General features: G+C 52.3%; 2 protein-coding genes across 2 annotated transcripts; one reads left to right on the forward strand and one right to left on the reverse strand.

The window, feature by feature from the left end:
• Window positions 1–15,014: 15,014 nt before the first annotated feature.
• ASPACDRAFT_24866 (uncharacterized protein) lies at window positions 15,015–21,790 on the forward strand (the record flags this gene model as incomplete). Its single annotated transcript, XM_020199298.1, has 3 exons — window positions 15,015–15,445; window positions 15,539–17,603; window positions 21,326–21,790. The coding sequence occupies 3 exons, from the start codon at window positions 15,015–15,017 to the stop codon at window positions 21,788–21,790; spliced, it is 2,961 nt and encodes a 986-aa protein (XP_020058351.1).
• Window positions 21,791–21,944: 154 nt separating this feature from the next.
• On the reverse strand, window positions 21,945–23,648 carry ASPACDRAFT_25381 (nucleobase cation symporter-1 family protein; the record flags this gene model as incomplete). The annotated part of the gene is made up of 3 exons (XM_020199327.1): window positions 21,945–22,778; window positions 22,828–23,462; window positions 23,513–23,648. The coding sequence occupies 3 exons, from the start codon at window positions 23,646–23,648 to the stop codon at window positions 21,945–21,947; spliced, it is 1,605 nt and encodes a 534-aa protein (XP_020058352.1).
• Between the last annotated feature and the right edge of the window lie 860 nt (window positions 23,649–24,508).

Raw genomic sequence — 24,508 nt, forward strand, 5'->3', positions numbered from 1 at the left:
GGACGAACGAAGAAAAAAAAAAAAAAAAAAAAAAAAAAGAAAAGGAAAAAAGAGAAAGCACGCCTAGATGGTTTGGACCCTCCTCCCCACCCAGAAGCATAGCTTGGTTATCTGTAGCAATATGAAGCTATGGCCAATCCACCTAGTATTGAGCCCAGCATCGAAGAATAAACGAAAAAGCAAAAGCAAAGATAGACAGTCGGGCCAACAACATCGGGTCCTACACCTTGACTGATCAAGCATTTGTCCTCCCCCTCTTCCCAATGACCCTCCTATCATCAACCACCGAGACGCAGAACACGTAAGGACCCCCGGTCCACCCACAGCCCTCAACAACGGACATGCAGTCGAGCATACCCCAATAGAGACAAGTGGCCGTCCATGGTGAAACAGCCCGGTTTTACCCTAATAAGAAAATAACCATGCGGATGGGAAGGGGGGGGGACAAGGAGAGATGAGGCCCTTTTCATCGTGATAGGGTGCTATGGGTGCTGCGCGATTTCTGCCTTTAGTTCCCTCGTGGTTAAAGCTTTCTGGGACTTCAGGTATGTTCCCGGAGATTGCCGCAAATCGGGGATAGACTCTTTCCAGTAATGCTACATCAAGACCACGGTATACATGCTGCTCATATGAGCAGGAGTACGAGAGGGAGGTGGAAAAGGATTGCGGCATTATTCTTTTCTTCCCTAATCTGGAAACCCCGGGGGGAGTTTCTCCGCTCCCTCCGTGATGGATTTGCGCGTCTTCTGAGTGCTCTCGTTTGATGTAGATGTTCAGCGCTGACGTTTCGCGTGGAATGTATGCGACGTTCGAGATTGAGACTGGCGCTGGGGGGGTTGGTAAGTGAACAGTGGTGGGCCTGAAATGACTGCATGATTTGGGCTAAAGGAGAGGGTAGCTATGATACGGCTCATAGGTGACCACCATATTCAGATATGCCCAGCACCCAGGCTGCATTGAGACGCCGTCTCGGCTTCGAAATACCTGTACCTACATAGAATACATCCCCCCTCGCCCTCACCAGTACGTAAACGTACCTCAAGCCCTCACATGGCTAGAACAAACGAGTCTCGTTTGTGTCTCTTGCCATCCCTCTTGTTCTGAATATAGATGGCTTGAAACCGACAGTATGTCATCGCAACAGTGGAGGAGAAGGTAGCTGCCCATCAGCCGGCCGGCAAGATGGGACGAATGGTATACCACCACTGACTCAAGTCACTTCCGCTCACCGTATGTTCCAGCGCTTCGCACGCGGATTGGATGTGCACTACCTGTACTAGGTATGCACCTTGAAGGTAGACGTGCTACGCTTCCGATTTCGGCATGCTATCTCATTCTCATTCGCTCCGGAGAATGGTTACATGCAAGCGACTCAGCACAATTTAGGAAGAAAAAAGAAAAGAAAGGAAAAAATTTTGATCTTTGCACGTCATCTGTTCGCTCCGTCTCTTTGCTCGGGAGATCGATATGCGAGTTTCAGCATCTTGGTGCCCAGTCCCAGCCAAACCTGCCAGAACAAGACATAGAGAGAGCTTGGTAAAGATTCTGGATTGATTGTCCCCAAACCAAGATCCAGTCGCTTTTCACCTTCTTTGCCTCCCCCCCCGCGAATATCCATCATCATCCTGGTCAAGTCTTTCAAAAACGGGTTTTCCCAGCTGGAGGGGTTGTGTCTCGTGACTCTAACGGTCCATGTCAGCTGAGGATGGCACGACAAAAGAACCATAGCCGGCGCATATCAGCAATCTAAATCTTCCACCAAAGACGGAGGGGTCTATCCGACTTGTTCTGTTCTTCTCTTGCTGGTGGTGATTTACTGGGTCTATTGATCTACATGGTTATGGTCATGGGTCAAGAGCTTGGTTTTCGTGATGGGATCAGGATGGATCTGGGGTAGTTCTGTAGGGATACGCGGACTGACGTCAAGGGTTCTGTCTTGACGTCCATTTTTCTGTCTGTGTCTTGATGTTGACAGTGGTCAAGTCTGGTTAAAACTGTGAGTGAAGGATGATCTATGATGAGTTGCCCTGTCCGTGATGCGATGCTCTAGTGATCTTGTATCAGCGTCGCTGTCTTGCTTCCTGGTGGCCGGTGAGCATTGATAGGGTGGGGGAGAATGGACTTCACGCTGGAAGAATGAGGTGTCTACCTTGGCTAAGCTTATAGGGATTTTGCCCAGGAATCATGCTTCCGGCGGCAATCGTTTCGATGTGTTTGATGTTCCGTCCGGTGTGTCTGTGCTACGACTGCGATCGTTGACAATGACAACATGAACTCCGAGAGCTGGAAGTGGCCTTTCGCTTATCGCGTGGCGCGATCTCATCAATACATCGATACGTCATCGGATATACATGTCACCTGGGAAGTGGGAGATCCGGCGGGAGCATCCTGACCGCGGATACTGAGGCTACATGGAGAGTGAGCTGTGAGGTAGTAGGATGGGATGCGGTTTGTTGGTGAGTCTCGCCCGGAGAGTCGGATAAGCTACGCTTCTGTCCCTCAGGCTTAGGGATGCATGGTGTCTTGACTGCGTTGCAGTCGTGGGGTTATGGAGCAGTTCGTTTTGGTGGATGGGTGTGTGAATGCACTGCTACGAGTGCGTCTGGACTCTGCAGTGTTGCCTTATGGAACGATCGTGCTGAGCGCGAGTAACACCGGTAGGATGGACGGACATGGCTTCGAAACTGTTTCAGAGAGGATTCTTTACTACCCAGCGCGAGCGAGGCTTATAGCTCATCCACATGGCTGGTTTGGTGCATCAGCAGTACAGCCTGGTGCTCTCTTGACTTCGATGCTCATCACCTTTCATGTAGTAGGACAGTGCACATCAGCTCATCTGTGTATTATTTGGGAATGTACCTCTGCTGAGCATTGTGCAACTGATGTTGCTGACTGGCATGTACATTCAACCACAATTCATGAGACCGAGTCCTTGTGTCGCTATCGACTCTTTGGAGATGGCAGTTCACAAATAGCTACACCCTATACTGCCTTGGCCAGACCAGCAGCGTATGTCAAGTTATTTTATTCGGTGATGTGCCTGACTAACAGTATCAGCTTGCGAGTGCTGACCGTAGCCTCTTCCTACGCGTTACGTTCAACGATATAACTACCCGGTTGTGTCCGTCTCTCACTGTCAATCAGCCACAAGGCAGCCTTTCTTCATCAGAGCACCCGGTGTCCGTTCTCGAATCACTATGATATACAAAGATAAATCAAATCCCCGACTCTCCGACAAGATACAGGTCACTCTATTATCTCTAGTTAACCTTTCCAAGCACGCGTCTTTGGTACAGGATGTACCATTGACCTGATGCTTTCGCTAAAGAACGATTCAAGTACACAGTACATGTGCCCCCTTCCGCAAGCACGCTTGCCCGACGGGTTAGCTCGTATATGACTGAGAACCGTTGCACGAAAGTCCATGTTCGCGGTCTAATACGAATCTGTGGTGGCTATGTCACCAACTCAATGTCTTTATCCACTGGGTGGTGGAACATCAACCGTGCATGTATGAAGTACTGTTTGGCTGAAAATAATATTTAGTCACACCTATATACATGTAGCCAGTCCGTATTGGACTGGTATGGTTAAATTCAGTTTCTGTTTCTTTGGATGATTCCGGTATAATGACGCCCCCTGCCATGGGCTTCCTAGGGGCTTGGGGTCTCGTGAATATGATGGATCCAGATACCTGATTGGTATACTTAGCACTCATGTATCCGATATTCGGCAGACATATGAGCTCTCGATGTTAGACTCGCTCAGGAGAGCCTAAGAAGTTACGAATCGCGATTTTCGCGAGAGGGCGAGAGAGAGAGAAAGAGCGAGAGAGATACAGGGGGTGAACAAGCACATGCATTGCTGCCGCCGGTAACATTTCCCTCGCGGTCGGGATCAATCGCTTGTTTCACAGTCGAGCAGCTCTATCTATATCATCGGGAGTTGCGGCTTGGCTACTATAGAACCACACCACAAGACGGTTGATAGGATGGCCGTGGTTCACGCACGTTGGATTTGGTATCCTTCGTGTTCTTAGGACCCCCTGGTCCTTGAGAGGTTACGGTCCAGAGTTCGACCAGGACTCGACCAGGAACATATAGTGACAGATCTTCCTCGAGCGAACGTGGTGACATCCGGCTGGTCAGTGCTCACACCCCGCTGTGCAAGATCGAATCGATTCTTCGTCAACGTGGTACAGAGCTTGCGGGTTGGCGCGGAAGTAGAGTTCCGAACTCGTTCGGGTGGCTTGGACTTGTAGCAAAATTTGATAACTCAGGAATGGGTGATATGGAACGATTTCTTGATTCCTCGGTTTTGTGCTTGATGGAATAGCTAAGATCTCAAGGTGCGCAAAAATCGCTTGGTGAATCGCCTCGGATCACGTGGCTTGGATTGCTCAAGAACGTCGACAGGACTGCAGGACCAGTGGAATGAAGGACGTCGAATGGCTTTGGATGGGATTGTCGGTCGGATGGCTGGTTGGAGCCAGTCGCATCTATTTTGAATTCAGCGATGTCCGGATATGTATATTGAGAGATGCAATTCTTGCGCAACGAGGGATAGAGGACTTGTTTAGCTCGGCTTCGCTCTTTTTCTGCCACGTGGAATGGCTTCTGTTCCCCACCGTATAGTGTCAAGGAAATAGCTCCATATCACCAAGTAGGAATCTCTTAGATCCGTGGGATGGGTTGTATAGTATCTATAGTTAACTTACTAGCTACTTTGAGCTAGTAACTAGGTTTAGCTTTGAGATAAAGGTTCCCGCGAACATACTCAGCAAAATATAGATCCGCACATACAATCAAACCTTCCCATCTCGAATCCCATCATTAAGTTGCCATATCCGGTCTACATCGAGACTTGAATTGAATCCTGGGGTTTGTAGGTAGAAAATCCGCTCGTTGACCCAGGTACTAGTGATTGGACCTGCCAAGGATGAGTCAAGTTGACCTTGTCATTACATCATCCGCCGATGATCGACTTCGTCGTAGGGCTATGGAGCCACATTCACCATGAGACACGCCCACCCTGTACAATACCACGGCGTGAGCATATCTACCTCAAACACTTGCGCTTTTTGCTCGAAGATGGCGGAAGGCGGGTGTCTCCAAGACTTATGAATCAGGGGACTGGCTCTTATCAACCAATTATGCAGCACCATCACCAATAAGTCTTAACATCATATGTAGATTGCATTTTCCACAATCACAGCATCGATCGCCACTATCGCCTTATCCTACACCCTCTACACAGTGATTGGCAGCGATTGACAGGACAAAGCACCCTCTGCAATGGCGATCTGAACCAAGTCGTCGCCATAGGAAGATTTGATCCTCAATCACAATCACCGCCCGGGACTGAACACGGATTCCGGGGAAAGGATTGATAACGTGATAACAACCATCCAACCCGTGGTGCCAATGATCAAGACCAGAGGAGCAGTGTGCTTATCGCAATGATGCGCAGCGGTTGAAAATCGCGCTCGCGTGACTGGTTGACAGGACATGAGGAATGATTATTAAAGCAAAACAAGTGAGAAACAAAGTAAGGTTTTTTTTTCTTAGACTCCGTGCTGATAGTGGGTGGTGTCGTGATAAGAGGGTTCGGTGATGGAATCGCGACTGTGATGGAGGGTGGCCGAGGGAACGTGAGAAGGAGCCTGCCTATAAAGACACCCTGGTACTGGCTGTCCTTTTTCGCTTTCGAACTGGATCTAACAGTCCATTTATCGAAAGGCGAATCTTCCCGATACCCCAGGGGTAACAAGAATCACGCTCGTGAGGACGAACAGGGCCTCTCTCCAGGATTTCCCTCGGCAACTGGTCTGGGGTCGGAGAATGCGGAGAAAGAAAGAGGAGATGGATCGAAACCACCAGTCAAACAGCCTCACTTTATCGTCGCTCTCGGAGTTCGGGCAGGAGGAGATGAACTTCGATACTTTCTTAGATGATAACAATGGGTTTCAGCCATTTGCCGGTCGATTGATAGGGCATTCCACGACTGTGATTCGATTGTCTCACACGCAACCCCTTTCTGATGACTGTGAGGACAGATTGCAGGGTTGCAGGTACGACCCGAATGTTAGACATGGTTCCTTATCTTTGACAGCCGTCCTCAACGGATGTCAATATGCAGAGTTATCAAGGCGATCGAAACCTTCGGGGACTTGGACGGCCAAAAAAAGAGGTGAGCACTGCAGTACATAATCCAGGCCCATCCCGGGCTTGTGAATCTCATTTTCCTTCCTGTGTCTCTTGAGTGAGCGAGTAGAAGTGTTTCAAGCTCGTCCTCGTCCTGACCGCCATTTGAAGTGGTGATGCCTGAATATGTTGCAGTGTGGTGGGGGATGGAGGTTTCCTGTAAGGGAAACTGAAGGGGCAATGCTGCTGTTGGGCACTCTTTGGCTGCATCGGCCTTTTCTTCTTCTCTCAATACCTTCTTGTGAGGCCGGATTGTCTATCGTCGACATCCAAGGGATACTTTTGCTTCCTCTTATGCGCCACATACTCCACACTATTTTCCCACACTTTTCCCCATCTAAATCCCATCCATTGCGGCTCGCCAACCCAGCCATCCACCAACCATCCACCATCCATGATCCGTCGATTATACCCTCTAACTGCAACCTGCTACCTCTGCACATCCACCCCACCACCCGTCAGCCTAAATCCCTCCGAAGGTCGAGACAGGTTTTGGTCAACACACTTTCCTTCTAGTCATGTCACGTCTGGTCCTTCTCCCTGAGGTCGCTGTCCGTCTCTTTCTACGTCTGACCCGATCAGAATGCTGATCAAGCCGCCTACAGAGCTTCAGGTCGGGCGCTCGGAGGCCGACTTTGAACCTATCGCTTCGTATTGCAAATGCGCCCGCGACAGCCGCATCATGTACGAGTAAATAAGTAAGTAAACATCTGACTAATCTGACCAATCCTGCAGTCAGCATTCAACAAACCTGGCTGCCTCCTATGAGGTCTAAGGTGGACAAGCCATCCTCGTCCTCATGGTGCAACCGACACAGGAAGACCAGGTGAACTCTGTCACACTCCACATCCATCAACCCGCCTGCCAAGCAAAGGATTCCTGGATTGGGCATTCCGCAGCTGAAGGCTTGGAGAGGATGAAAGGATGCGTGGGATGGCGGATCAAGCTCAGCATCTCGGGAGCGGGTTAGTTTGGGGGAGGGGATCAACTTATGGGGTACTCCGTACTCCGTACAACCAGCCGGTTTCCCTTCCCTTCCCTTTCTCGTCCTTCCGTCATCCAGCAGCAATGACGAAAATCCCATAGTGTTGGACCCCCCAGAGGTGGAACCGAGCTGTCTATCACTATACTTATGCATTATGGATGGATGAACTATCATCCCTCTACGCTGGGTAAGTCTGCATCTGCCTTCTCCTTGGTCAACTACCTCCGGTCAGTGGCGTCCTCGCTTAATTGTCCGTTGTGAATGTTGCATGATGTTTTTTTCTTTCTTTTTTTGGCTGTTTACTTTGCCTCACGCACGGCAAGGGAGCTTTAACCGACAAACTCCCCCCTTGAAACATTCATCCATACCTGCCGAAGGTTGATCCCGATCACGTCGACCAGGCTTCAGGCATGCTATTACGACGGTGGACTTACTCAAGCAGGTTAGACCCAGGTACGCCCGATTGTTCAGTTGGTCAGTGTGTTAATCCAGTGTGCCGTCGGAAGTTAGAGAGCTGCATCCGGACGAGAAATGGGACAACCCTAAGCCGTGCTTGGTTGCGTGGCTGTCGTCTCAGATCCCTGCCGCCCAGGCTATACGGACTATCTTATAGTGGATGATGGGTTGTCATTGGACGCCTCTTGGATAGTTTGACTCTGGTGGGTTGACGGAGGGTTGACGGGGGATGAGGGAGGTTGATGGGGATGGTGGGTGGTGGTTGTTGATCTGACCCGCGATCTCGAGTCATGGAACTCAAGCTGAAGGGTGGGTGCCTCGCTCCGAGGAACCATTTATTAGTCATCCGGAGATAAGACGAACGGACCAGTCATCCCATCCAACAAACAGTCCAAACACTCCCCTTCTGCGGGTTGACCTTCGCCTCCCTTTCCTCTTCCAGCGCCGAACTCTATAATTGCCTTTGCCACTTTACCTTCCCACTCATGTCATTTGCTGAACGACAGATGCCTCGTGCCATGGGGCAAAATTATCCGCAGCCACCCACACACATACATCACCCCTTTTTGCATGTGAGCTGATCCTCTGCCTTCTTTCCCTGCTGATGCTGTGTTAGCGGATTGTTAGGTTGCCTTCCTCTCACCCCCACCCCCGCTGTTCTGGACGGTCGCTTGTACTCAATCCTGTACTTTTGATCGATGCTGGTCGACACAGAAGCCGAGGTCACGATTACGTTGCCTAGCTCATTTACCCGGACAACGATTGGTCCCGATGACCAAGGCTAATTACACTCTTATCAGCTTATCTGCGACTTCTTATCTCTGGTCCATTATGGGTCGTTTAGCGTGGTCGACACCGATTATCAAGCACTAGCGCGGTGGACCTCGCGGTCGTTCCTCGCGTGGGGCCGAAAGGGAGCAAAACGTGCTCTAGGAACTTTGTCGTTTGGAACAACGGGGACGGTATGGCCCGTCTGGCAGTAGTCAGTAGCCAGACAGAAGTCCTGTGCTCTCTTGCCCGTCTTGTTCACTGGACCCCGGACTCGACACTGACCGGTGATGAGGGCCAGTTAACGGTCACCGTGGACGACCTGGCCACGGCTTGGCTCTATCACATCTCCATACTTTACAGTACGCCTAGCTCCGCCGGTCTCGCCACCGCAGGGTTTGGAATGACGGGGGTGGATGTGGCCGACTCTTGCTCCGTGCTTGATACCGCGATGTGCACTGTGCTTCGAAGATGCGAATGTGTCCCCTTCTGAGAAGGATGACGATGATGTTGAGGACGATGATCACCATCGTCATCATCAATTTGAGCCGGCATGTCCAGCACTACTCTGTACCATGGCTGTCGAGCCAAGTTGCATTGATCTGTTATCACCAGAGCTCGAACCGACTCGGGTATTCTTCTTGACGCGATCTAGTAGCTGCATATCCGAACGGAGATCTGGCCATGGAAAACTACGATGCCGACCGGGATGCCAACTCGATTGCTTCAGACTGATGTGTCTGTCTGTCTGTCTAGGCCGCGCCTCTCTTGCCTCTAGATGCTGGGCTTGTGTTCGAGGTAAAGTTAGCCATGACCCGCCGTGCAGGGTGGATCTGCATTCATCAACCTGAATCGTGGAAATCTCCATTGATTAATATTTCACAGAGTGGGAGTGGAACAGAAGGGAGGGGTTGTGGCTGTAAGGATTACACTCGTAGCGTGGGTGGCTATTTTCCCTCCCATGCCAGCAGCTTGTGTTCAGTACTGCCGCCGGTTGTCAATGCTTGTTTTCTCCGGCTGACACGCGCTTGAAAGGGGTGTGACGAGCGTGACATTACCCACTAAGATTACCGGGTCATACACGGGTTCGGGTAAGTTAGGGATTTTGGGCAGCTCAGCCTTCTCGGTGAAGTGTATAGTAGCAGAGTAGTACAGTCAGTGCATGGGAGACTGACTACTGTCCCGGAGGACGGTCCTCCCACGGTTTCCCCCTCTCTCCTCCGTATGCTGTTGCTACTTACCTGCTACTGGACAGGCACCTGCTGCCTTGGGGTTAGCTGCAGCTTTGTGGGGGGGATTTCTCCAAACGCACCCCAACATCAAGCTTCTACTCTTCCGGTGACGGAAAGCCAGGGAGCATTGATCACTTTCTCGGACTGTGAGGATGTCCAATGCAAGAAAGTTATGTCATGATCTGATAGCCATCGCCATAATTAGAGCGAAGCTTGGGGACTTGACGTCGACTCATTCACGACCGGTTGACTGCACTAAACCCACACACCCACCGTGCTCGGGAGGGAAAAGGACAGAACCTTAATTTGAGCGGTCGTCGAGGACTGGCTCCAAGCCATGTGCTTGACCGGGCGGTGGTCCGTCCTATTCGATCAAAAGAGGGTTGGGAGGGAGCAGTGTTCTCGTCCGGACCAGACGGACTGCCCCAAACGAAGTGTGTCCCATGGTCCCGCCCCGCCGTGCACAGGGACACCGACTGAGCACCAACACACTCTACAGTTATGATGCACGGTGCGATGATTTCGTCGGGACTGCCAGTGGCTGGTAGCTTGGTCCCTGCTTTTTCGCTCTAATCACTCTATCCCTCCTCCTTTCCCCCCGTTCGGTGAGACAGGCATAGGTCCGGGTTCAGACTCACCGTCCTGTTTCTCCGATGAACGGCGCCGCCGTTTCCTAATCCCATACACCAACGACCTCCAATGCAACAATGGCGATAGCTGCGCAGTCCCAGTATCTCAAACTCACCGGGCGAATCCTAAGTACAGCTTCGCTACTCCAACAGCATTAACCGATGCAGTGGCTACTCCATCGGCCCAGAAAAAGGAAGGATGGGGATTGGTCCGACGTGCATGTAAAGCTGCATTCACTGTCCTTGTTCGGATTTGATTCCAACAAGGTGCTGTTTAGTCCGTTACTAGTCGAGAGGGTACGTAGTTAAGGTCGCGACTACTCGGGGAGAAAGAGATGAGAGAGGGGCAGGGGAGGGCGCAAAGACGCTCAGATCCCCTATGTCTCGCGCCGGGCATAATTATAATGACCCTAGCTATAACTACCTGCGATTCGGCCGGTCATCGGCAGGGGAGGTGAAGAGCGAGGGTCATGATATAGATCCACTGGCTGCAGACAACAACACCAGGTCACCGGTACCGCTTAGGGGTACAAGGACAGGTCTCCGTGAAAGATCCGATCTCGAACGACGGAAACTCCCATTCCCCTTTCCCCCCAGTCCCTCTCTACCTGTGCATGCTCTTATTAATCTCCATAGCATCATCGTTCGATGAGTGAACGCAAGCGAGAAATTCGAGGGAAAGTGAAAAGGGCGTTCTGTCTGCGCGGGAAAGAAAAGGGCGGGGGGATCCGGAGCGAGTCAATAACAGGTGGGAAATCCCATCCCGAGGCTCCCGACTGAATCATCCGCTGGGAGGACGTTTACAGTATGTATGTGATGCACACTGCACTTGGTAGGCCTATTGACTGTTGACTACACGTCTTAGCAGTGAAGACAAGAAACAATGGCTTGGCTTTTTCCGACCACTTTAATTTCCATAGTATTATATGTACTTAGCAGAGTAGTTCGTATAGCCTGCCCACTCTTTGCCCCCCTCCCTCTTGCTGCGTTGGACCCAAAGTACCTACCCTCCCCACATCCGGTTGGTTATAGTTGCTGGAGAGGAGATTCAATGGGTGTGATTGGTGGGGACCGAGACGACCACAGAGGAAGGATCCGGATCGGTTTCTCATTTGGGTCTTGGGTTGGGTGTGTCTAGCTCGGGGAGTGGGGATTTTCTAGGCTGGCTTCAGACTCGCCTACGTATAGGACCTCTCCCGTTTCTTCATTTCGTTCAAAGGGCGACCGTCTTTGGGATTGTCTTTAGTTGATTATAAGGAAAGGAAAAGAGAGATAGAGGGAGACAATATGTGTCTGTGTCAAAAGTCTGATGTCACTCTGCAACATGACTGAGGTTTCCGTATATGTTGCAGCAGAGAGATTACGTCGAGGAAAATACCAGATTGGGGAGGAGGGAGGGGGGGCAATACTTTGTCTCTTTCATGATTGTTGGTAGCAGACACAGACTGAGTGATGGCAATAATCCCCGGGAGGCGGAGACCAGTCAAAACCGAGAAAACAAGTGAATCTCAAATCATAACCAATTGTTCGAAGTTAATCTACCTGCGCAGCTTACTTTTTAGTGCTGCTGGGTCTTCGAGAAAGTCGTTCCCCCCCCCATCTAAAATAACCGCTAATCCTCGGGTTGGAGGTTTCGGTAATACTGCGGTATGGACTAGAAAGACTAGACAGAGAGGATACAGACTGTACTTCCTCGTACTGAGTACTGTCCCTCCTTCTCACTCTCTCCCTGGCCCTGCATCGAGCTTACCTTACCTTAGTTTTCCCGGCCACGGCAGTGCTCCTTTGGATCTAAAAAAGAACCTGCCTAATAACTGTACTGCATTCGCCTAGTGTCTGCGCTTACTGCATAGCTGGATGGAGATTGCCTCCATCCTGCCTGCGGATCTAGGCCGAAAGACAGACACGGACGTGGACTAGCTTTGAGAGGAGGGGCAACGGAGAGACCAGAGGGAGGGGAGGGGGGGGAGAAGCAATACCCTTCAGGACAACAAGCAACAATGAATGGCATACATAGCCAGAACTGGAGGTTGATACCCGACATCGCAATGGATCAGACCAGCTATGGAGTATGGATACCAACCACTACACTAAATCACACTTGTATATAAGACATCATCCCGCAGCGTCAACGGGGAGGTTTTAGCTGGAGAATTCCTCTTTTATTCTTGGGTTTTCTCTGTCTTCCTCTTCTCCTTCCTCCTAATCATTACTCTTCTCCTCTCATTCTCTCTTGTCTTCCGCCTTGTCCGCCTTGTCCGCCTTCTTCTCTCCTGGCCATCGATTTCCGCTTCCAGGCCTCTTTTTCCCATTAGATTCAGCGGAACGGAGACTCCATTTAAATTACCAGACCAGACGCCCGCTGCCAAGGGACAAATCAGAAACAGGCAGCCCGTTCGCTCGGTACGGGAGGTGGATTCGGTCTTGCCCCCCAATTTAACCTATTGGCGGACCACTGGGATTGTCTACTTTTGCCTAGGTAATTAAGTACAGTAGGTAGGTACACTTTTTTTCTTTTTGGACGAGAAACGAAGGCTGTCTCTCCCCATTGGCAAATCATTCGATTCTAAGCAACTGCTTGCCGTGAGTCTGAAATAATAATTAGATCTCATTGTCTCGCTTTCCTTTCCCCCTCCCCCCTTCGCCCTTCCCCCCCCAAAATTGAACACTATAATCACCTTGATTAATGATCCTGTTGTCTTTCGATCTCCATCGTCATCAGTCATCGATTTGCCTCTTTTGTGCCGGAGACTTTTAAGTTACTGACGGGTTGTCAGACTGGAGACTTACTTCTAACTACTACTAGTAGTCATTACATCCAGCCATTTGATCCAGGGTTTCTCTTCTCTCTTCAATTCTTGTCTTCTTCTTTCTCTTGAATTACCCTCGTGATTCTTCTTCTTCTCTTGTTGGCCTTTCATCTGTTCTTTTCTTTTCCTCTTCTTTGCCTCGCCCATTCCCATTGCTCTTGTTCAAGATATAGTTTCCCACCGCGTCATGTGTAGGAGGGTCTAGCCCCTCCCCTCCCGTCAGCCATCAGCATCATCAGCAGCAGCAGCAGCAACTACCGACAACACAAGACAACACCACAGCCAAAATCTCATTCCACTTCCAGTGATCTGCTGTCCATTTGACCATTCACCCTTTCGACAAGGCAACCCGGCCCTGTGTAATTGCGACCATCCGACGTTCTTTGAGGGTGGGGAAATTCATTAAGGTGGAACAACACGGGGAACTCTTTTTCTCTTTTCTCGGTCTTCTCACATCAGGCTTTGGCTCTTTCTCATACCAGGTATGCACGCACCATCCATGGATTGAATCAGGAAAAGCCGGCGATAGGGCCAGGGACTTGCATCCTGCTGCGATCGAAGGCAAACCAACGGCCGTTGATTGATTCGATTGATCTCACCATCATCATTTGGTTCTTCTTTCTTATTCTTCTTCCTTTCCACTAGAAAAGTAGCTTCGCTTCTCCTGCACCTCCGGCTGAACTGCCGTCCTCCCGTCCTCCTCGCCTATTTGCGATTGTTCATCTATTAGTATTGATCCCGAAAAGAAGAGAGACTGTCTGCCTTTTTTGGGGGGACAAGAACTGAGTAGGTTTTAACCTTTTTCTACTCTCTTCTTTTGTTTTTGCTTTCTTTTTTGACATATTAATACTTTCAACCTTCTCTCTCTTTCTCTCTGCACCCACCCCTACAACTCAGAGTTTGCTGGGGTCTCTTTTCCGATTATTATCCGGAGAATTGACCACCAGACGGTCAGAGAGCCAAAGAAACAAGAGTTGCAGAGTGAGTTCGAGAGAGTTTGAATTGAATTGGTCGTGGTTTATTTATTTTATTGTGTTTTTGGAATATTCGTTTAGGGCGGGTAGAGAGGAAATCCTTCTTCCATTGTTGTTTCATGGCTCGTGCTGCCAAACCAACATCCACCCGACCAATCCCCCCACATCCAACTGTACTACTACTGCTCTCTGTCTGTCTCCTCTGCTGCTGCTGCTGCTGCTGCTGCTGCTCTTGCTTCTCCGACTCTTTCCCGTCTCTTTCCATTCCCTCCTCCCTCCTTCTCACTCTCTTTTTACACTTTCCGTCTTCCTCTCCGTCTCCCTCGCGCGCTCTCTTTTTCCCCGTCCCGGGTTTTGTCGTCGCCGTTGTCGTGGTGGTGTCGAGTCGTGTCTGATCGACTCTCTCCGCACCGACAGTTACTCATTCACTCACTCATCAATATCTCTTTCTTGTCTGTTCTTCCTTTCCTTCACCTACACGTCTTCTACTTGTCCAAAAACTGGTGGTGTGTTCTCTCTTCCCCATTCTTTCCCTTCCAATCAATCAACTCCCTGCTGCTTGTTCGCTGTTTGGTCTTTCTTGGTGGTTTTTCTTTTCTTTTCTTTTTTCCCTGTTCTCCCCCTCCACTACCACCACCACCAACCACTACTGCAATTTCCTCCCTCCCACTCTTCCCTTCCACTACTATTCTTATCGCCTTTCCCGCTTGGTCCCTTTCGCCCGTCTTTCCCGATCGCGCTTTTCTGCAGCTCTTATCTGGCCCGGGCTTCGACTCTCTCTCTCTCTCTCTCTCGACTTTCACTAGTTCTTTCTGGTCTTTTTCTTTTCTTTTATTATAATTTTTATTAATCACTTGAGTCCGTCAGATTGCCCTGTTTCTGCCCGGTCTGCCCCTCGTGGGCCCTGCCAATAGCACTCGCCCCCTCCCCCCAAACCCGCACCCAGATTCGGTCACGATGTCTGGGTTGAGTGGTGTGCGACCGACGCAATCCGCGGCATTTGCCTCGACCTTACATTCCGCCGACCCCGACCGCCGCTCCTCCACCACCACCACCCCTAACAACTATCGTTTCCCTCATCCTCCTCCCTCGTCCTCTCAACTCTCCGACGATCTCTCCTTCGATTCTCCCATCTCGCCTGCCGATTCCTCTCAGGCTCAGGACGGTTTACTCCACGACTCGCTGTTTCCCGAGTGGAAGTCCCCCCGAGAGAGTAACGACTGTCCGGATGAGATGCAAAGGAATGACCCCTTAGCAACCCAGATATGGAAGCTCTATTCTAGGACTAAGGCCCAACTCCCCAACCAGGAGCGTATGGAGAACTTGACTTGGCGCATGATGGCAATGAGTCTGAGACGCAAGGAACGGGAACGCGTTGAGCAGTCTAGGTAGGTGGCGTCCGCATCACCGCCCCTCCCCCCCACGGTCGCTCTTGCGGCAATGATCGCTCACATATTTCCCCATGCCAGCCCGTCGACGAGACACAGCATTTCGGGTCCGAGTGGGATCGCCCAGCTACGTCTGGCCGACCGGACGCCAGTCGCCTCGCACCAACCCTCCACTACCGACCTGGCCGCGGATCCCATGAACCTCGACGATTTCATTGTTCCCTTCGAATCTCCTTCCGACCACCCCTCTCCTGTCACAACCAAGGGCGAGACAAACTCGGCCGCTATTCCGATCAAATCCACTCGAAAGGAACATCTGGTGGAGCCAACCCCCGTGCCCGCCTCGTTTACCCACCCTCCTCAAGACCAGCGGAAGAACAGCGAATTCGGCTACGTGCCTCGTCGGGTCCGCAAGACTAGTATTGATGAGCGCCAGTTTTTTGGTCTCCAGGTTCCCACCCGCAAGCGACCGGCCGAAGCGTCCCCGCAAGTGCCACCCCTGTCGAACGCGATGTTGGCCCACCATGACCCCGACCTGGCAGGTGCTGTGCCCGACTACACACTGGATGCGTCGTCGGCGTTCGGATTGCACCACGGCAACCACCAGCCCGCTCACCCCTCCAACCATACTTCTCCCAATGTGCCGTTTGGCTTGGATACGTTCAACCTGGGCGATGATCCTATTCTGACCTCGGCGGGTCCCTACCAGACCAATTTCACGTTTTCGCCGAGCGATTCGCCCATGACGTCAGGAAACCCGTTTGCCAATTTGTATGCTCACACACCCGTCGCCTCGTCCTTGAACTCGACCGATTTCTTCTCCCCTCCGCCTTCGGGGTACCAGTCGACGGCCTCGACGCCGCAGCCGGCCTATGATGGCGAGCATAACCTGTATTTCGACATGCCGTCGATTGACTCGCGTACGCAGCGGCGGGTTCCCAACTACGTCACGCATCGCACCTCGAACCTGTCGGCATCGTTGCAGCCACGTTACATGTACAACCAGAACCAGGACCAGTCCCACCACGCCAGCAACCCTCCTTCCTCGATGCACTCTCCCGGCTACCCTATTCCCCAGCCGCAGCACGTGGATCCGACGCAGGTTCTAGGCGACTTTGGCACGGGCGCTTCCCACGCAGCCATGTTCAGCTTTGGGGCTGATTCGGACAACGAGGATGACGATGGCAACCAATTTTCCGACCGCGCCGGGTTGGCCATGCCCAACGACTTGGCTGATGAGGCTGCGGACCTCAATGCAGGGATGCAGTGGGATGGTCAATTTCCGGGCTCATTCCACTCGCTGCCTGGTTTTGCGGCTCAGCATCGTAAGCATGTGACTATCGGGTCGGCGGACATGATGGATACCCCGAGTGAGTGGAACCAAGGCGGCAGTCTGGGCCGGACGCACGGATCGGCCGCCTCGGTCAGTGAGGTCCGCAATCGGGAGCAGGATCCCCGTCGGCAGAAGATTGCACGCACGACCTCCACCCCGAACACTGCTCAGCTGTTACGTCAGAGCATGAGCGCCAATAATACCTCTCATACGTCCCCCAACACCCCTCCCGAGTCTGGTTTGAGCAGTGCCGTTCCCTCCCGTCCGGCCAGCCCCGGAGGCTCCAAGAACGGTGAGAGCAGCGGGCCGACTACTTGCACGAACTGTTTCACTCAAACAACTCCCTTGTGGCGTCGCAACCCGGAAGGGCAGCCTCTGTGTAACGCCTGTGGCTTGTTCCTAAAGCTGCATGGTGTGGTGCGGCCCCTGTCACTCAAGACGGACGTGATCAAGAAGCGCAACCGCAGCAGTGCCAACAGTCTGGCGGTCGGTGCGTCGCGGTCGTCGAAGAAGTCGGCGCGCAAGAACTCGGTGCAACAGGCGAGTGTGACCACGCCCACCTCGAGCCGGGCTCAGAGTGGCACGACCTCGTCGGAGTCCCCGCCTGCAATGCCCGGGGGCCCGCCGTCCTCCAGCCGTGCTGCGGGAGTGGTGCCTATTGCGGCTGCGCCTCCGAAATCCACCCCGACAACATCCTCCCCCGGCCAGGCTCGCACTTCGGTTCAAGTGGCGCCTAAGCGTCAGCGTCGGCTGGAAAAAGCCACGGACGTGGATGCTATGGACGATTCCAACAAATCGGGTCTCTCGTCGGCGGGTCGTTCGAAGGTGGTGCCATTGGCCCCGGCCATGCCCCCTGCTGCCGCTAACCCTGTCAACCATAGTATTGCTGGTGGACAGGGAGCGAGTCAAGAGTGGGAATGGTTGACGATGAGTCTGTGAGGGCAGCTCATTACTTACCTTTTTTTTTCTTTTTTTCCTCTTATCTTAATCTCGATAATCGTCGACTTTCGATACATTTCATCGTCGACCACCCTATCAACACTCCTTCAAAACCCTTACCATGATATAAACATGATGACCACGTCGACTCCAGTCTCCGCCGAATCCAAGCCGATTGCATATTCTCGCTAGCCGAGTGGATGCGCAGCGTGACTGTTTTTAATGAACTCTTTCTTGAGTCGACATGTCGAATTTCCCTTATCTCTTTTCGGGGGATGGCCAGAAGCAACAGATTAATGGCGTGACGTTTGTTATCGGGCGAAAGGTGAAAAGATCCGGATGATGATGACCCTCCCTTTTCTCTTTTTCTCTCCAAGGGCGGAATTATCAGCTTGATGTCGTTGTTGTGAACTTTGTGTGTGTGATTTGTTTTATCTTGCTTGATACAATCGCGTCTGTCCCGGCTCTCGGTCTCTTGTTTTGTTTTGCTTTTTTCGTCTTTGATTTGGTTTTTTTCTATTGAGACTTGGGACCGGGCAGAAGTGCGCATCTCATTGTTTGGTTTTTGACCTTTGTTATATGCGGATAGAGTTTCATGGATGAGTTTATGCTTTATGTTTATGTCGATGGCTTCTTTTTATGGTTTTGTTAGGCTTAGTGGAATTCGAGATTGATGATTATGGTATTGTTTTTCTTTGGTGGGATAAGGTAGTAGATCTGTAGGTTTGATTGGTGTCTAGGGTGGTAGCAGGGGTTCAGGTAAGAATGTTAGTAGTATTAGTTTGCAGTCTAATGTCAGTCTAATCTCGCGACTGCTAAAGGCACCATCCTCGCCTGGAGGATACTCGGGATCGTGGCCATCTCCCATCCACACTCAGACTGAACCTACCGCATCTACCGCAGCTGCCCGACTGTCGATTCCTCTCTTCTTGGCTTTACGAGTCCGTCCAAACCGAACCCAGAAATTCAAGGCGAAAACATGGCAAGGACCCATTATCCCCAATCTCACCCCTTCAATCTGGAAAGTCCAGTCTCCAACCCAGTCAGTTCTAAGTCACCTTTCGAAACATCAATCCCCTCCCGTCTCGACACCCATCGCACAAGCCAACCCCATCGTATGCGCCACCATCCCGACGAGCACGAGTACATGCCAGAAGGCATGGGACGACCACAGCATGAAGACCTTACTGTGCGGGTACCATCGTTCGGGGATTTTGTTCTGTTGGTCGGTTCATATTAGCCATTTTGCTTATGTTCTCTCCACGGCATTGTCTTTGGTTTGTATATAGGGGGTGAATATGCAAAGAGTTTGTAAGAGGAGAGAAAACTAACCAGATACACCACGGCCCCGAGGATCAACGCCATCCCCTCGAGGGCATACCACCCCACGCCGACGGCGAGGAGGTAGCGGGCGTCGTGCAGGAGGTACAGGTGGGTGATGGGGACGAGGGCGCTCAAGCCGGTGCAGATGAGGGCGGTGACGCGGAGGGTGCGGTGGGGGTCGTTGCGGGCTGCACTGTTGACTGTGCTGTTCACTGTGGTGGGTATAGGTATGCGTGACGATAAAGCCGAAGCAGCCGCCGCCGCAGCAGGATGAAGATGCAAGCCCAGCGAGGGGAGGGTGAGGAGGATGGTCTATTCCCCCGTCGTCACCGCCATCATCACAACCCGTTCTCATTAGCCATGTGCTCACCCGCGTCCGCTATAACTCTCTCACTGTCTAGTAGGTGAAGGGGGCCCACTCACGATAGCAATATAAACATTCCGCCACCACCTTCTTCCCTCCTCGTCCACCCCGTGGGCCTCCACGAACGCATAATGCAACCCCGTCCCAAAGTTACTCACCAGCAACCCCAGAATCCCGCAGTAGTCCGCTTTCAACGCGTAGGCCGAGTGCCCGTTGTTGGCGTGGTAGGCGGCCGACAGCAGCAGGCAGGCGGTGGAGCTGAGGATGTGCAGGCGCGGCAGGTGGGGAGCGAGGATGGCGAGCGTGGGGAAGCACAGCGCGGGCAGGAGGTGCGTGTAGATGTTGAAGGTCTCGCGGTGGAGGGTCGTGTAGGTTGCTGGGTGGAGCCAGGTGGTTTGTTTGGGGAGGGTGTAGTTGATTTGGGGAGGGGGGGTGGTTGGGTTTGGGGACTGGGGGAGGGTGGTGGTTGTTGTAGCTGTGATGGTGGTGGTGGTGGATTCATGGTGTCGGTGGTGGAGTTGGGATTGCATTCTTCTGGATTCGGTTCTTGGGGATATTTATCGTTATTGATATTTTAGGGATGAGGGGGAGGGGGGAAGGGGTGTGAGGCACAGGAAAAGGTGGTGGTTGTAGGGTGTTGAGGTTGTTGATGATGGGGGTTGGTTGTGTGATCTTGTTCGGGGGGTTTTTATCGGGTGGTTCTTGCTGGAGAGGGTAGGGTAAGGTAGGTGCTACTCGTGTCACCATTGGGGTTGCATGCTTTCCTCCGGGGAAATAGGTGTTTGTATGGATGTTGAACTTGATGGTTTTAATCTGTGTAAGCAATTGATTGTGTGCAGGCATTGGAGAAAGGAGTTATTGTCTTAAGGTATTTTGGCTGTGGCAGGATGAGATGTATCTATGAATCGACAGGGGTGTTCTATACAAGACACACACTTGTGAATTATGGTCAAGACCACATGTTACACCTCAACATGTTCAATTGCAATGCCTGCTATCCACTACCCCAGATGGTGTCTATACTCCCGCCACCCAATCATGACGCGGCAAAGCCAGTCTCACATGACCTCACGTGAGGGTATAAAAATTCCACGGCCAGTCGAGATCCAGCAAGACAACGACAACCAGCACATCTCAATCCCTGAACACGCTGTACGGAGTCGAATAAAATCGCATCAGCGTTAGCCCCCTATTAAATCGACACAATGGGCTCCAGCTCCAAGAAAAAGAAGGAGAAACAGAAGGATTTCCAAGTACGCCTTTTTCCCCCGTGCCTCTCCCATGCATCCATACTAACGCAACCCCTTAGAAAGCCAAACTAAAAGTCGGCAAAACCAAAGCCAAACCCGACAACTTCACCGACACAAGCTTCAAAGCGAAGAGTAATCACCCTTTTCCCCGAACTTCTCAATTGGTTCTGCAAGATTACTAAAAAAAGAAAACAGGCATAACCCTAACCCAACAATCCCTCACACTAACCGCGCCCACAACAACCACCCAATTCACGCACCACGTCTCCCTGCTGGGCTCGAAATCCGACGCCCAGCGACGCGATTCCCTCGCCCACCTGACGACGCACCTCACCAACAGCCGCCCTAGTGGAGGGAGTCTCCCGCAACCCGTAAGTACCCTCCTCCCGACCCTCTCCCCGCTCATCCTGGACGGCAACACCGCCGTGCGCACCCAGCTCCTCAAGCTCCTCCGCGCCCTGCCCCCGCGCGACGTCGAGGACCACGTCGCCCAGCTCCTCCCCTTCATCCGCGCCGGCATGACCCACCTGGCGGCCGAGATCCGCGTGACCGCCGTCGAGGTCCTGGCGTGGCTGGTCGAGATCGCCGGCGCCGAGGTCGTGGGCTGCGCCGGCGGGTGGATCAAGACCCTCAATTGCTTTCTGAGTGTGCTGGGCTGGCATACCGAGGAGTCGTCCAAGTGGTCGGCCTCGCGGGCGGCGTTCGGGAAGTCCGGGAGTGCCGGGCGGCCCATGGTTAAGGTGCTGGGCGTGTTGGCTGAGTTTTTGGAGGCTGGGATCGGGGCGTCTGAGGAGGGGGAGGATGTTGTGATGGAGGAGGGTGCCGGGGGTGCTGGTGCGGCGGTTGGGAACTGGGAGTTCCCGTTGGCGCAGGTGGAGGCGCATATGGTGCCCCAAACGGCGCAGCCCTATGTCTATCTGAATCTGTTTGGGCAGCCGAGGGATGAGGAAGGCGAGATGTATGAGACCCGCGAGGATCGGTTCCGGGTGTTTGCGGCAAGGTTCTTGAAGGCTGTCGAGCGAGGGGTGGAGAGTGCGAGGCAGGATGGCGGCGAGGTTGGTCGCGCTTCGTCGGCGGTTAGTAAGGTGTTGAAGGAGGCGTTGGGGTATGCGAGGGGTGCTGGGTTGGAGGTTTGAAGTGTTTTCTGCATTTTTGTCCGTGGTATTGGCGTCTTTTATGGATTGTAAAAAATGGACATGTTTGGTTATCTTTCTCATAGACTTGTGGGTCATAATAGGAGCTCCACCTGGAATGATGTACTTCACTGTACTCTAGCTGCCTCGGGATTAACTACACTTTCATCTTCTCTTGTTCGTGCAACGCCTCGTCCGAGCCAGCCGATACTCCCTCCACGGGTTCCCGCGCCTCGTAGATCTCTTCCGCCATCACAGCCCTATCAATCAGAGACTCGCGCGCCGGGAACCAGAAGGACAGCCCCACGTACACAATGCTGGTGGCCACAAACCCCAGCAGCCATCCGAACTGATACGGATGGACCCCTACCCCGACCGAGATGCTACTGTTCACAGAACTGATTAACCCCGGAAGACTCGGGACCACCCCCACCAGAAACCCAACAATCGCGCGCCAATTGACTCCCCCTGTGTACCGGTAGATCGGGTTGTGTGGCTGGTATAATGCCAGAGTGTCGTACTTGCCGCGTTTCAGCACCCAGAAGTCCCACAGCATGATCGCTGCAATCGGCCCCAGGAAGATCGCATATGCCGACATGAAGTTCATAAAGTTGCCCGCCGACTCGAGGATCTTCCACGGCACCAGCGCCCAGGACAGCAACCCACAGATGATCTGGCCCCGCCTGAGGTTGACATGCTCCGGAAACAGGGCCATCAGGTCATTCGCCGCGGAGATGGAGTTGGCAGAGATGTTGACGCCCAAGGAAGCCAGCAGAAACGAGAATGCTGCGAAAAACCGACACGCTCGGCTGGACCAGTGGCTGATCAACTCGATCGGATCCCACGGGATTGTGCCACCATAACGGGCCTGACCCGCCGATGAAGCGGCAATGCCAACGAAGGAGATGAAGGTAAAGATGATCGGCAGCATTGGCACGTACAGCAGCTGCCATTTGGGGGTGACACGCGAGTATCGAGAGAAATCAGACTGCTTCTCGTTAGACACTTTTCGCAGTTCATTCTCAACATGGAAAGCATACCTGATTAACGCTCAGGGTGGCGTAATTCCCAAGAACTGCGGTCATGCTTGACAAGAATACCCAGCTGTACTGCGAACCAGAGACCGTCGGCTTCTGTGCAAACATGTCCCCTCCACCCTCGGCGACAAACGCCCAGATCAGGATCGCAATCCAGGCGATCGGAACAATGATCGACTTGGCCACGAACAACCATCGCACTTTGTTCGGATGGATGCAGAGAAACGGCAGCTGAATGAGCCAGAAGATAAAGTAGCTCACCATGCCGTTCGTCGTGATGCCCTGATCTTCGGGGATGTCGTTCTTCAGTCTCAAGAAACTGGGCCAGATGGCGCCAATCATGACCCGCACTGCATTACCCCCGTTGACGTTCTGGATGGCGAACCAGAAGAGCGCCAGGATGACTCGGGAGATAATAGCGACATATGATCCCCAGAAGCCCCAGCTGGCTCGCGCGATCACTGGGAAGGGAACATGATAGATCGCACCCACTGCTCCATTTCCGGCAATGACAAATGACATAATGAAGAACGATATGGCGACAATGGCCAGCGACTCCCGCCAGCTGAGGCCGACAGCAATGATGCTACTAGCAAACTGCCATGTGGCTGCATTGAAAGCATCAGAAATCCAGTAAGCTAACCCTAGTCAGCTGGAGTACACAAAAGTTAATATAGGATAGTCCTACAGATGAAACTGAGAGGGCCCCATTTGCGGCGATGCAGGGGCACCGGGTCGAGGTCGAGGTTTGTCCACCGAGAATTGCCCTCTGCAAAAGCAGATCTCGACTGAGCCACATGAAGGTGAGGCCGATCAAACTTCATATCTGCTGATATTTGTCATTCGTCATGGACTGAGATGCTGGGGAGATGTCGTTCCCGGTTGAGAGATGGGTGCACAAAACAAATGATATTGGACCCAACGTAAGGGATAATAAGATTGTCGCACACGGTGTCGCGCCCCAGTGGAGAAGCAACTGCATGTAGCCCGGCGATCGACTATAATACCCTGCAGGCTCCCATTGATGATCGATGGCCCAGGGTCAGATAAGCAAGATAAGCACCCCTGCTGGATGATAGCTGTGGCGACCCACGATTGGATGCAACATGCGATCAGACAGTGGCAGGCCGATAAGAAGGTCGGAGGGCGGAGGGCTCCAGTAGGTGTCAGCTCTTTCGAAATGGATTTGGGCTGATTTAGAGCTCTTTGTCTAGTGCTCGGTTAGGAATAAACTCCAACTTCGCCCACTTTGAGCATCTGGATCGATCCATGGGTGGCACTCGGATAATATGAGCTTAATAATTGGCTCTCATTGGGAGGACCATCGTCAAATCTTGCAGTCAATGATAACTAATTCGATAAAGGTGAGTAAGACATTGGAGAGCGTCTTGTCGGAGTAACACACGAATGTCACCATTTCTCCGCATGCATCAAAGAGGCGTTGACGGTCGAGGTCTTGGCGAAACAACAAGGGATTCGATGAAGATAGTGAAGACCATCTGTCATCCCTCCTTATCGAGTACAGGCAGTCAACACATGGCACAAAGCATTGTATGGTGGTGTGTAGCTGATAGATAACGGAAAGGATCTCCGAGATGAGAAGATGGAAGAGGGGAAGGAATGAAGTGGATTATCGCGTGGGGTGGAAAGTAGATTGTCATCAAGCGGGGTCACTCCTCTTCTT

This window comes from Aspergillus aculeatus (genome assembly GCF_001890905.1).
Source record: "Aspergillus aculeatus ATCC 16872 unplaced genomic scaffold ASPACscaffold_4, whole genome shotgun sequence".
Taxonomy (NCBI): Eukaryota; Fungi; Ascomycota; class Eurotiomycetes; order Eurotiales; family Aspergillaceae; genus Aspergillus; species Aspergillus aculeatus.